The sequence below is a fragment of the Sinocyclocheilus rhinocerous genome, unplaced genomic scaffold (assembly GCF_001515625.1).
Source record: "Sinocyclocheilus rhinocerous isolate Xijiao unplaced genomic scaffold, SAMN03320098_v1.1 scaffold4719, whole genome shotgun sequence".
Lineage (NCBI taxonomy): Eukaryota > Metazoa > Chordata > Actinopteri > Cypriniformes > Cyprinidae > Sinocyclocheilus > Sinocyclocheilus rhinocerous.
The window spans coordinates 34753-49213 of NW_015623757.1; the positions used below are offsets into that span (position 1 = coordinate 34753).

General features: G+C 35.3%; 2 protein-coding genes across 2 annotated transcripts in view; one reads left to right on the top strand and one right to left on the bottom strand.

Annotated features, from left to right (window-relative positions):
• Positions 1–13726, top strand: part of LOC107733428 (nucleolar GTP-binding protein 2-like) — an 18050-nt gene extending 4324 nt beyond the window's left edge. Inside the window, exons 3-16 of the mRNA XM_016545073.1 lie at positions 705–799; positions 997–1136; positions 3961–4145; positions 4287–4353; positions 4449–4607; positions 6859–6972; positions 7685–7813; positions 9375–9479; positions 9567–9725; positions 10057–10164; positions 10929–11410; positions 11711–11790; positions 13029–13102; positions 13215–13726. Of these exons, the coding sequence (XP_016400559.1) occupies positions 705–799; positions 997–1136; positions 3961–4145; positions 4287–4353; positions 4449–4607; positions 6859–6972; positions 7685–7813; positions 9375–9479; positions 9567–9725; positions 10057–10164; positions 10929–11410; positions 11711–11790; positions 13029–13102; positions 13215–13349 (2032 nt within the window). The 3' untranslated portion in view covers positions 13350–13726. The remainder of the gene's footprint in view (positions 1–704; positions 800–996; positions 1137–3960; positions 4146–4286; positions 4354–4448; positions 4608–6858; positions 6973–7684; positions 7814–9374; positions 9480–9566; positions 9726–10056; positions 10165–10928; positions 11411–11710; positions 11791–13028; positions 13103–13214) is intronic.
• LOC107733506 (axonemal dynein light intermediate polypeptide 1-like) overlaps positions 13718–14461 on the bottom strand; it is a 5699-nt gene continuing 4955 nt past the window's right edge. Inside the window, exons 5-6 of the mRNA XM_016545197.1 lie at positions 13887–14051; positions 13718–13809 (exon numbers count right to left, since the gene is read on the bottom strand). Of these exons, the coding sequence (XP_016400683.1) occupies positions 13768–13809; positions 13887–14051 (207 nt within the window). The 3' untranslated portion in view covers positions 13718–13767. The remainder of the gene's footprint in view (positions 13810–13886; positions 14052–14461) is intronic.

Below are 14461 nucleotides of genomic sequence, written 5' to 3' on the forward strand. Positions count from 1 at the left end.
GCTCCGGGCGGATGACGTATGAGTTCAGCGCTGCGGAGCCGTGTGAGACACTTTTTTTATGGATGGGCGCTTTTTATTTAACTTATTTTGGACTAATGCATGCAACACCCGCTAAATGGCATTAAACAGCTTGAAAGATCAAAGACAATTTTTAATATAACTCCGACTGGATTCGTCTGAAAGAAGAAAGTCATATACACCTAGGATGACTTGAGGGTGAGTAATTTATGGGCTAATTTTCATTTTTGGGTGAAAGCTTTAAAGTGTTTCATCCAGGTCACCAGTAGCAAACAATGGAGCTGGACAAACTACGTAATTACACCATTTACAAGCATTTTATCTGCGTTTTATGTTCTGTAAAAAAAATTTCATATCGGCGCCATATTCGCAGAAACGATATATCTGCGACAGGATCATATCAGCCGATAAAATCGGCAAAACGATATATCGGTCGGGCTCTAGTTTCTAGTAGCTCTGGGTGCTTACATACATTTGTATGTAACAAGACACTAGAAAGAAAAAATAAACAGAATTGATTAAAAAAATTAACGTAATATACATCTAGATGGAGTAATATGCATTAAACACTAATCATAGAGAGAGCTTATTTATTTATTTTAAACAAAAACAAATCCCAACCCTAACAAAAATGAAACATTTTAAATAATAATGAAACAGAGATATTTTTATTTATATGGCCACAGTAACAGTCGAGGTAAGGTGATCAAGCCCTTGCAGTACCAGAGCACAGTTGCTCCAGGAACTGTGGCCAGAGTTGAGCCCAACATCAAGTGGTTTGGTAAGAGCAATTCCTTTTTTGTTTGTTTTAATTAGTCTTATTGTGTATGCTTGATTATTGAAGGGAACCAGCCATCTTTTCCAAATAATATTATAGGCCACTTATTCTGTGGTCATACCATTCAGAATTCATATTGGATGTAAATATGTCTGATTATGTGAATATTTCTTTGGTTTTCCCATATGCTTCCTGTGCAGCCAATACACGTGTTATCAAGCAGTCATCCTTACAGAAATTCCAGGAAGAGATGAACGCGGTAAAGAAAGATCCGTACCGAGTAGTGATGAGACAGAGCAAGCTACCAATGTCCTTGCTGCATGACCGAATAAAAGCACATGTGAGTATGCACTCAAGTTACACATACATGCTGTTTTTATACAAAAATCCTGTGGCGTGATGTGAGAAGATAGGTATGCTCATTGTTTTTCAGAGCAGACAATCTAGTAATGCATTGTGATGAGCTCAGTAAAAAGTAGTATCGTGAATCCTAAATTTATTTATAATTTACTTACAACCAGAAAGTGTCAATAAAAAATTTATTAAATCAATTTAATGCAATTTTATGTCTATTCGAGTATTATAATACAACGTTAGCAACATGGTAACATCTAACTCTGGGCTTTACATGAGTATATAACATTTCTATACTATTAGTGTTGATTAATATTTTTTATTTGCCTTTCATTTAAAAATTTTCCGTTTTCCTTTTAAATTTGGTTTGGTGGTTTTGTAATTTTTATACTCTTTTTATACATATTTCTTTTTAGCTTTAATATGTTTTATTTTAGTTCTAGTAATTATTTTAAGCAACAAGTTTTTTAAGGTTTTCATCTAATATTTATATTTTACTTCACCTTATTTCATTTTAGTGACTTAAAATGATTAATAATACTTTTAGTTAACGGGACGTTAGATGTGCTGTTTTTATGGTACACTAAAACAACAACAAAAATCTGACTGCGTAGATCATTCCAAATTTAGAAGAGTCATAGTATGATACTGTGTGTTGTCATTTGATTCTAAAAAATATAGCCTAATTAAAGCAAAAATATTTCTGACATTAGACTCCCAACGGGAAAATTGCCACTTCACAAAGTACTTTTCTGACTTGATTTATCAGCTGCTCATTTCTGGCAAATTCCTGTGAACAACTGGCTTTGCTCATTTGTATTTAAACTTTTACAATTTGTTTTTCACAACACCCCTTGGCTAAACGTCTTGTAACTTGTGAATCTCACGTAACACATGCGGTACTACGACAAAAACACAGCAAGAACAATTGTTGTGCCATGATAACAGCACAGTGATTTTGTTAGTCATGACGGTTTAGCGAGGACATTGCCTGACCTGCGATAGAACTTGCTCTTTGGCATCTAAGGGCCTGCTGTCTGCCAGTAGTAAAGAACAGAGCAAAAAAATATGTGCTCAGAATAAAATGTAAGCTTTTGCTCTGTTCTTCATGTTTCTTCTACAAATGTTGTTGATTTGCTTCAACATCTAAACTGTTCCATGTGTGAGCAAAACCTTTGCATAATGAACGTCCCAATTTACTTTTGTTCTATGTCTCAGGACTGTGACACACTCGCTATGTTTTTTTTGTTTTTTTTGTTTTTTGGTTGCAGGGAACTGGCAAAACTGTGTCAGTTATTGATTTTCATCCTCCCTTTTTGATTTGTGGTGTTTGAGCCGCTCCTCCAGCATGTGCCATAATGTCCATTGTTTGCGCACATTTTTTTCTCTTTCTCAGAAATATTTTGAACATGTTGTGATGTGGTGGTTAGCCTCAAATCAGGTTGTTTTTTATCATCCACGTCAATTGTTCCGAAGAAATGCAATCTTACCAGAAGTACAGTTTCTTACGAGAAATGTTACTGGCTTTGACAAGATCTGTAAATTGCTTGTTTTATTCCATCCTCTGTTGCAACAGTGGTATGGCTTCACTTTTGTTTTGTTTTTAGGTCATTACAGATTGCAATTTGGCCTGGTCCAGTTATAGACTTTAACTGTAAGAAGTTTCGTTCATTGTTATTTGGCTTTTGTATTTTTATTGTTTTGTATTTTATCTTAAGGCATATTTTTCTGTATATTAACGATATTAAAATTAGCTGTAAAAGCATATGTTCTATATACACGAGTGTTCAAAAGTTTTTATGTATTTTTTAAAGTGTCTTCTGCTCTTAAGGCTATTTATTTAATTATTTAATCCAAAATTCAGTAAAAACTGTAATATTATGAAATACTAGTACAATTTCAAGTAACTTTTTCTATTTTTTCTATTTCTAAAATTGTAATTTATTCCTGTGATGACAAAAAGTTGAATTGTCAGCAGCCATTACTCCTGTCTTTAGAGTCACATGATCCTTTTTTGGGGGGATTCTTTGATGAATAGAATGTTAAATAACAACATTTATTTAGAATAATCGCTTTTGATCATTTTAATGCATCCTTAATGAATGTAAGTATTAATGTCTTTAAAAAACCATACTGACCACAAGCTTTGGAACAGTACTGGGTACAACATTCTATATATGCACAAGAATGCGTGAAAGCTGGTGTTTACAAACCTAATGTAAACCACATCTGCATTTAGTTTGAGAACTGCAGATTACCATCTGATTTTTTTGGAATGTGTCTAAACGGTCAGATCGGATTTAAAGTTTTCCATTTTCAACAGTGTGCTGTGCTTTCTGGAGCTGTGGCCAAATACACAGATTTACCCTCATTTAGTGAATTATGTCACTTAGCATCGTGTTTAGGCTTAAATCTTTACTATAGTAGATCAAGTGCAGGCTACACTGTCTAAACAAACTGATTTCACCACTTGACAGAAAGTCAGTCCTCAAGATAAGGAAACAAAATAGGTTTATGCGCAATGTGAATAAAGCCATATTAATATATGCTTTATAGAAGAAATCATGTTGTTTTGTGTAGCACAAAATTGTATGATCACTCTTGTAAGCCATATAGAATGTGCAGATGAGTACACTCTGCTCTCCCATAAGGAATGGTAGCACAGAGAACTGTCAAAATGCTTGCAAGAGCTGAAATATCAGATACTTCATCATCAAAGAAATTCCAAAAGTTATGAACGTTATGATGAAGAGGATAAAACAGTTCTCATGAGATCTGTTTGTCAGTTGATCTTCTGCTGGTTCTTCTAGAACTCCAAGGTGCACATTCTGGACACAGAGACGTTTGAAACCACGTTTGGGCCAAAGGCACAAAGAAAGAGGCCCACCTTGTCTGTGGGAGAGCTGAAGGACTTTGCTGAACAGGCAGAGGTCTCTGCTCAGAGCTACATTGCTGAGAAAGACCGTGATTTGGTGTCAGAGGACAGCGGAGTCAAGTGAGCGAGTGCCTTCTAGAGATTATGAAAATATGTAGTTCTGTACTTACTACAGAAACAAGCTATAGCCCTGTTTTTCTAGCAAAATGGCTTATATATCATGACATGACATAAAGCCATTTCATTTTCCCGTCACTGCAGGGACGAGGCTCGGGAGGAAATCTTCAAAAAGGGGCAGTCAAAGAGGATCTGGGGCGAGCTTTATAAGGTAGTTATTACCATCTCCCAACGCCTTACTCATTGAAAGTTCTAACAAAAACCGTAGTTGACGCCACATCCTAAAATGAACCATGCTTTGTGCAGGTGATCGACTCTTCAGACGTCATTATCCAGGTGCTAGATGCTCGGGACCCTATGGGCACTCGATCCCAGAGCATTGAGTCTTACCTGAAGAAGGAGAAATCTTGGAAACACCTCATCTTTGTGCTCAATAAGTGTGACCTCATTCCCACATGGGTTACGGTAAGAAATGAAAGTGGAATACTAATACCAATTCCAAAATCTGTTGAGCTCCCTATGTAGGCAGTATTATAAGTTGACATAGTTTCAGAAGCTTTGTAAGATACCTTCATATGTCAAAACTCAGTGTCTTATTTCAGAAAGGTAAGCATTACAAAACTGAATGTTACCTTTGTGATATAACTATTCTGTTATTATTGGGACATTAGCTTAGCAACATGCTAACACCAGCCTCTGTTAATCCATTTATGCTGGGTTAAGAGAAACGTCAGACATCTTGATGATAAATCTGCTTATTCATTCAGTGGAAAAGAATATTGATAAAGTAGTTCAGCCTAATTTAAAAAATATTATTTACCTAATATATATGGGTGCTGTGTATTTGTTTGCATATTGGAGTATCATGTTGTCATCTTAGAAAAATGCTAAAACCAGTCTGTTGAAATCCTGTTGCAGTTGGTGGAAAATATGTCAGAAATCTGAATTATAAATATACTTATTCATTCAGTAGTGAAAAGTATTGATAAAATATTTGATATTGGTAGTTTAATCTAATTAAAAAACTATTTTCCCAACATTTTTGATGTGCTGTGTAATTGTATTCATGTGTCATTACCTTAGAAATCACCATAACACCATCCATTGAGGTTGGTGGAAAAAATGTCAAAGTCGTAATGATAAATATACTTGTAATTACAACTTGTTAACCAACTTTACTGAGAGCTACGACTTGTACCATGTGACCACTGCAGAATCATTGAGGTGCCATGTTTAGGTGTTGATAATGTTGGCATTGAAATGCATAATTCCGAGTGAGGAAATGAATTACTCCATGTTTAATGTTGTGTGTTGTCATCTCGAAATTACAGGAATTATGACATGGCGTGAATTGTTCAAATCTAATTAGAAAAAACTAGAATATCGTGTTGTTAGCTTAGCAAGTTTCTATAGAGTGATCCGAAATGGCCACTTTTGTTCTTCTACAACAGTTAGGATGTATGGGGCCACCTATGTAGGCAGTAGACAGCAAGGCATCTCACTAGGTTTCTGGAACAAGGCCACTGTCTGCAATGTGTCCTGTTCTACCGTCTCTGGAGTTTGTTTCACTGACAGACAGGCATGTTTATCTTGGCTTGTAATAGTTAACCAGTTAAAGGCTCCTTCCCTGACAGATATTTTTTTCTGTTTCACATCTGATTCTTGTTTGTAATTCTTGTTATTGGTGATTCTGAAATGCAACAACAAGGAATGAGGGAGTTACACCAGCTGTTTATAAGCTGCAGGCCTTTTCATTCAAGCCAAAAAAGCATTTGCCTACCCCCTTCAGATTTATGACTGAGGTCTTTTGTAAACCTAACAGGCAAATGATTGGGAAACCCATTAGTTTTGTTGTTGATAGGGAATCGCTTATCATTCTGTGGTGATTCTTGTTGGGCAGCTTGTGCCCTTTTTTATCTGTTCTCTCTCATCAAAAACAATTTCATAGATCACTTCTAGTGTCAGACCTAGTTAGAAATTTATAAACCGCACGTACAACCGGATTTGATTCTAAATTCCATGGATTTCATCCTACGTCAAAAGGATCAAATTGGGGTTTCTAAAGGCAGAAACTGACATAAGTTATATTACAAATTTTTTATTTTATATGATGATTATTATTATTATATGATTTTACGTTATATGATGAGTAGGAAAAATAAATAGATACATAATGCCCACCCTCATGTTCCAAACCTGTATGAATTTTGCTCTTCTGTTGAACACAAAAGATATTTTTAAGAATGTTGGTAAACAAACAGTTGATGGTCCCAATTAATTTCCATAGTGTTTTACCCCAATACTATGGAAGTCAATGGCAATGACTCATTGCAAAGGTGGCACTATACCACACTTGAAGTCACTGAGCTCTTCCAAATGGCCCGTTTTTTCCACTAATGTTTAGAAATGTAGACTGCATGGCTAGGTGCTTAGTTTTATCATTTTAATGGTAATAGAAATGCCTGAATTCCATAATTAAGAGATGTGTTCCAAAACATTTTTGTCCATAGTGGTAGGTATTATATAGTAGCCTATTTGTATGTTTATATGTTCACGTTGCTCTTGAATTTACGTTGAAATGTGATTTATTAAGAGATGTTCACTCATAGGAACTTTATGAATACTGTTGTTGATTAACATTTAGGATGATGCTACACTTATTTTTCTATATGTGAACTGTTTTTCATTCTTGCTTATTCTTGTGTCTATGTTGTAGAAACGCTGGGTTGCAGTTCTTTCTCAGGAATACCCCACTTTGGCCTTTCACGCCAGCCTTACCAATTCCTTCGGCAAGGGCTCCCTTATCCAGCTCCTGCGGCAGTTTGGCAAGGTGCGGCTTTAAACATTTACAGCGTATGTTTAATGCTTATACGCATTATCGTGCCTTGGAAACCATGGGGCAACAGGTTTTAAACGCACAACAGTTTAGATCCACATCGTTTATCTACTCAAGCTGCAGTTTTAGGACAAGGTCAGTCTGTTTTTTGGTCCGTAATGGCAACAGATGTTGAGAGCAGTGGTTTGATTGGGTACCAGATGCACCCCACCCTCCCATGCTATTGGGCTCCTGTCCTGTCTTCACATCTGCCTCGTAGCTATTTTTGGGAGCACAGCCGTAAACAAAAAATTGGAAATACTAAAAAGGAGAGAGGGCTTACATAACATAAATTTTGTTGAGGGTTATATGACAGGACACTCTTTTAGGAGTTAGAAAACAGCGGTGCAAAAATATCACAGTTGCCATGCGTGCAATATAAATCTGCAGGTGTAATGACATTTAAGAGGCCTTTGTAGGTTGTGTATCAAGTCTTTATTTCTTGGGCCCCCTTTTTAAATGTGTATAATGAAATGTGAGAGGGAATGTGTGCAAATTATTAGGAGAAGGGTTGATCCAAGATCGTCTTGTTTTCCTGACCTCAATACTATGAAACGAACATTATATCAGAGGACTTGACAGTATGTGTGTATTTCTTCTATTTAATTGCTGCTTTGCAAAATGACGTTTGCTTAGTATTAACATGTCCATATTGATTTTTTCTCAGCTCCACTCAGATAAAAAGCAGATCAGTGTTGGCTTCATTGGTTACCCCAATGTTGGAAAGAGCTCTGTTATCAATACCCTGCGCTCCAAAAAAGTCTGTAACGTGGCACCCCTTGCTGGTGAGACAAAGGTAAGACCTCAGAAGCTTTTTCTTTCCATCTCAGAGATGTGATTTTAACATATGGATTTCTATATTTTCCTACCTGAAAATAAGGATCCATGTGAATTCTGAGAAAAATAAATTGACGCTTTTTGGAATTGTAATTATACTTGTTCTATAAAATAATATAAAATTATCATTATTTTACAGTACAATAATATTCTTGCAATAGTAATATATTTCTTTATTGATTTGTTTAATGTTCATATTTAAATAATAACATAAAATAATATTTTTCAATAATAATAATAAAGTAATTTGATATAATAATTATAATTATTTGTTGTATAGACATACTGAATGAGGAGAAAAGGCAGTTTTTTTTTATTTTCTGTAATTTGCCAATCACATGCCTTTATCTCTGTTTGGTGCTAATTTTTTATTTTTTCTTAAAGGCTAGTTTACCCAAAAATGAAAAGTCTATGATTAGTTTGCATACTCTAATGCCATTCCAAACCTGAGTGACTTTTTCCCCCTATGGACACAAAAGGAGAAGTTTAACACAATGTTCATGCTGCTATTTTCCATACAGTGTATATGAATGTTGTCAGAAGATGTGAACCCGGGGCTAAAAAAAATTAATAATAACCCATTACACTGTATTTCAAGTCTTTTTCTTTTCAAAAGTTATAATTTTTGATGAGCTTTTCCAATAACATACTTGTGTTTGTCCATGTACTGATCATGAACATCAGATGATTGAGTGATTCCTCTTGTACGTGACATCAAATGATTCAGATTTTTTTTTTTGGTGAGTGTAAGGTTACCTGCCAGATCCTGACATGTGGTAACATTTGGAACGGCTTAAGTTTCCAGCATTTTGGTTTTTGGCTGCAACTTTTGTGTATTCATGTTTTTGTGTGAAATTACTTTATGTTGTCAAATTTTTCCTCTTATTTTACAAACATGGAACTGAGAAATGGTTTTCAGAGGGAGCGAGTGAAAGTGCAAGGCAAAGGAAAAACATTACTGACGGCGGCCAGATTGAAATCAAATTCTAAACAAATCTGGACTTCCACGCTCTTCTGTTTATGTTTTAAATGATAAATTGTTTCATTTAAAATTTCCCCCGTGTGCCCAGATTTGAGTGATTCTTCAATTAGTAGACATTTCTGTCTTCTATTTTCCTTTCTTTTTACAACAGTCTTTCTAGTTCGATTATGAGATAGATAGGTTTGATTTGATTTTAATAGCTTAAAAAATGTTGTGCTTCGTTAACTAGCTTTTCCTATGTTGAAATGTTGGGTTTTCCTGAATCACTGTTTAGGCCTTTGGCCAGTCAGCAACATTCATAAACAATCTATTTAGTTTTAGTTTTATAAACTTAAAAGTTAATTGACTGCTTGCTAACTTGTCGAAAGTTTTTATAAATTGCGTGTATTTAAATGCAGTTCGTTATATTGAAATGTTTTCGGTCTTGTGGTTTCTTAAGTGGAGGTCATGGATGAATCTATGAACTTTCTGTCAGATGGCTCAAGCTCAACCTTAATGCCATAACCAACTGTTTTCTTTCTCTCTTTTTTTCTGACAGGTCTGGCAGTATATCACACTAATGAGACGCATTTTCCTCATAGACTGTCCTGGCGTCGTCTATCCCTCCGACGACAGCGAGACTGACATTGTTCTGAAGGGAGTGGTACGATGACCTTGACTCTCAAAGTCAGCCGTTCACATTGGCAATCCCAGCAGCTTCATCCACTCACTTTGTATCTGTTGCATTTAGGTTCAAGTGGAGAAGATCCGAAATCCAGAGGATCACATCGGAGCGGTGCTGGAGAGGGCCAAAGCAGAGTACATCCAGAAGACATACCGCATTCCGTCCTGGAGCTCTGCCGAGGATTTCCTGGAAAAGCTCGCCTTTCGCACCGGAAAACTGCTCAAGGTCTGGCCTGATTGTGGAGAATCTGATAAAATGAACTGTCAGCTTGGTCCTCGCGGCACATTTGTTTATTCTTTCCTCTCAAGTGTCCGATTGAGATGTGACAGTTTGCTTACTTTAAGCCAGTGGAAAACATTTCATTTTAACTTCGGATAGCCAATTTACAATACCCGAATGCCAAAACCACTACGATTTAGTGCAAAATGAGATCAAATCAAAATGATTTTTAAAAAGGGGTAGGTTGTATTTTTTAGTTCACATCTTTATCTCTGTCCAAATACTGTACATGTTGGTGCTGTAATGATTGGTATTTTGTGTTGTTCCACTTATACAGGGTGGAGAGCCAGATCTGTCCACTGTGTCTAAAATGGTTTTGAATGATTGGCAGAGGGGACGCATCCCCTTTTTTGTGAAGCCCCCAGGAGGCGAGATGGATGAAGAGGTAAATGGACATTTGTGACCCTGGACCACAAAACCAGTCATAAGGGTCGATTTTTCGTAACTAAGATTTATACATCATCTGAAAGCTGAATAAATAAGTTTTCCATTAATGTATGGTTTGTAAGGATAGGGCAATATTTGGCCGAGATACAACTATTTGAAAATCTGGAATCTGAGGGTGCAAAAAATCAAAATACTGAGAAAATCGCCTTTAAATTTGTCCAAATGAAGTTCTTAGCAATGCATATTACTAATCAAAAATTAAGTTTTAATATATTTACGGTAGGAAATTTACAAAAAATCTTCATGGAACATGATCTTTACTTAATATCCTAATGATTTTTAATAATTTTTACCCATACAATGTATTTTCGGCTGTTGCTACAAATATACCCCAGCGACTTAAGTCTGGTTTTGTGGTCCAGGGTCACATTTGTTCTTAATATCCTACAAAGTTTCGTGTCTTTTAGCAAAAAAATTTGCTTAGTCTTTGGAAATTTCACTTTAATATTCAAAAATGTCTTCCAAGATCATCACTGTTGCATGTTTTGCTAAAATTAGAGCTTTATGTTGTTTTAAAAGACCTTGGAAGACATTGTTTATATGTAACTTCCATAATTCATATTGAATTACTTGGTACAAATCCTCTTTTAAGTCACTGTGGCCAACAAAATTACTTGAATTTTGACTGTCTTTATACTGGCAGACACTAATGCACTTTTAAACATTTATAGTCTTAAACTGACACTTGATCTTTCCACTCAGAACAAAGCACAACCGATGCTGGAAATGCCTGAGATGGAAACCAAGCAGGAAGAGCTGGGAAACAGACTCGAAGCTCAGGATGTGGACGGGGCCTCATCTAGCCAGCAGGAAGATCAAACGCTTCTGAGACAGAATAAGGAGGAGATGCAGAAAATCTTCAGCAATGTCAAGCAGAACTTTGGCAAAATAAACGTCACTCCAGAGTTCAGCGAGGAGGACCTTGTGCCTGTTGAGATACCTGACATACTGGATCCCTCCTGGTCAGAAGATGAAGATGAGCAAGACGAGGAAAATGAGGAGGACGAGGAAAAAGTGGAAGAGCAGATTGGTGAACAACAGGAAAAAGAATCCTCTGTTTCTGACTCCCCAACCAAAGCAGAAAAGAAGAGCACATGTGAAGTGAATAAAGAGATGGATGAGAAGATTGCCAAATTAAAGCATTTTCTTGATCGTGCCAAGTCGAAGCACTTCTCCGCCATAAGGTTTAAGTTCATATTGATCATATTTTATAGGTACCTTTCAGGACACTCAAGGACACTTTACAGCATAAACGGCAAGATAAAAAAATAGACAAAGCAATACAAAACATAAACTACAAACATAGAATTACTTTAAAATATAATGAGTAAAGTTATGATATAGGGTTAAGGTCAAGATAAGGTTGTGAGAGGGTTCTGTAAAGGTTAAAGCTTATCCTATTTCAGTAGGCTGATTAATTGATTTTTTTTCACTGTTTAGCTCTTATCTGTTGATATTATAATGTTGTCTCGATGTTTTTATAGAATTCCTAAAGGCCTGTCTGAAAAGGTGTTCAATGAAACCACAGCAAAGCAGAATGATGCAAAGAATCTGCAATGGAAAGGTACAACTAACTCAAGTTAATGCCATATGTTTGTGTATCAAAAGGCTGCTGCAACTGTGTATTTAATGTACAACAAAACACATATTATTATTATTATTAGTGCTGTCAAACGATTAATTGCGATTAATCGCATCCAAAATAAAAGTTTTTGTTTGCATAAAATGTGTTTTGTGTATATTTATTATGTATATATAAATACACACACAGTATATATTTTGAAAATATTTACATGTCTATATTTATATTCATATAATTTATTTTATAAATAAATATATTTAATATGTAAACATAACATATTTTTCTGAAATATATACATGCATGTGTGTGTATTTATATATACATAATAAATATACACAGTACACATACATATATTATGTAAACAAAAACTTTTATTTTGGATGCGATTAATCGTTTGACAGCACTAATTATTATTATTAATTTTACCTGTTTTGCTTGGGCCTTTAATTGCTACTTGCTGCTATATTTATTATTATTATTATTATATGAATTAACATTTTTTATAACATTAAGCATTTTTGAAGAAAATGCTTATATACATTGCGGTTTTCATTTTTTAATGTTAAAAAATCTCTTATGCTGACCAAGGCTTCCTTTGATTGATCAAAAAACAGTCATACTCTGAAATATAATTGCCATTTAAAATAACTGTTTTCTGTTTGAATATATTTTCAAATTTAATTGATATGATGGCATAGTTGGATTTTCAGCCGTCATTACTCCAGTCTTCAGTGTCATGTGATCCTAGAAAAAAATAATTCTAATATGCTGATTTTGTGCTCAAGAAACATTTCTTATTATTATTAATGTTGAAAACGTGTGCTGAATATTTCTGTGGAAAATGTGATACATTTTAAGGATTCTTTGATGAATCGAAAGTAAAAAAAAAAAACAGCATTTATTTGGAATAGAAATATTTTTAACATAAATGTCTTTGTCAATTTTTGACTAATTTAATGCATCTTTGCTGAATAAAATTGTTAATTTATTTAAAACTTACTCGCCCCAAATAGTATATTCACAGTACTTAAATATTGACAATAATGATAATAACATTAATTATTGATGTTGACGCAATATCAACAATATTTAAAATATACTGTTAAACTTAGTTGAATATGAATACACTAAATATTCAACAGAGTCTTGTGTCAGTGATTAGGGTTGTCTGGTGCTTCAAACAAGTGAGTAATGACACTCGTCCTTTTTTGGTTTTCTAGCTGTGAATTTGGGTAAAAAGAGGAAAGCTGAAGATGAGGAGCCTGCAAAGCCTACCAAACTCACATCTAAAGAGGTATGCACTATTCTCCCAGCTCAATCGTCTTGATTCCTCAGTCCAGACATCTCACATAAATTTGAGACCAAACTTATCTCTTTCTCTCTGTTGAACTATTTCACTTCAACAGAAAAGAAGACTGGAGCGTGCCCAGAAAGTGAAGAAAGTGGGGGTCCGCTATTATGAAACGCACAATGTCAAGAATAAGAATAAGAACAGAAAAATGCCCTTGGATGGCAAGAAAGCCAAACGAGCTAAGCGATAATACCTGGCCAGATACCCAGTCACATCAATCCATTTCCAAAGCCTTTTCGGTGGCTAGGTTGGAACATCTGGTGTGGAATCACGGTGATTTGTAAAAAAGTGAAGGTTCGGTTAATCTCTGATACAATCGTTCCAGTGCACTTTATTCATACTGTGGCACCAGCCATCGTCCTGAACATTCTAACTACAGTCTGACAGCTAATTCATTTCAGTACTGTGCATTTTCAGCGCTTTTAACTTAAGACAATGTCCTGATTCTGCAGAGTTGAAATGTGAATTATGAACCTGTATATCTACATATGTTCTTTTTCTTTTGTTTGGAGAAAAATAAATAAATAAATACTCAGAACAGATGCTTTAATACAGGTTTTATTCATTTAAATGGTATGAGAGTAAGTGTATTATTATTCAAATAATATTTAGGCCTTATTCCTCAGAGTAATTATGCCCTCCAGTTGTGCCTAAAAAATAAATGGTTGCATAAGAGTCTGAAAAATAGACTAATCAGAAATCATGATTATGATGATCTCTGCTTTACCTTAAGTTGCTGATTAGTTCGTTTGAGGAACTGAACCTCTTCAGCATGCTTCTTTTCCTCAATTTCCCGCCGTTCTGCTTCCCGTCTCTTGATGGCCTCACATTTAGCCTTCTGCTCGTTCAACAACCTCTCCAAACCTCGCTTCTCACTCTCCAACTCTAAAATCTACCAACAGTTTGTATCTCAGCAAGCAGAAAATGGTAATTTAATGTGTGCTTGTCAGGTCTTACTTTAAAGTTTTTTTGTTTTGTTTAGTTTTTTTGTCCATACAAAGTCAGTGGGGACTAATGTTGCATTAGACCAGGGCTCGACAGTGCGACTAATAACTACTGCGTGCGACTATAAATTTTTTTTAGGAGCACTAGTGCGACTGACCCGATCATCATCATACTTGTGATTGCGCTCAGGGGAGCTTTCAAAGGCTTCTACGTGTTTTTGCAGCGTCGAGTAATGTATCACAGACATATCTCACGAATCCTTTCATAAGCAAAGTGTAGACAGGGTGTAAATAAGAGATTCATTGTGCAGTGTAGAGAGCTTCGTTGATTATAAATGTGAGATCGAGATGAACTAAG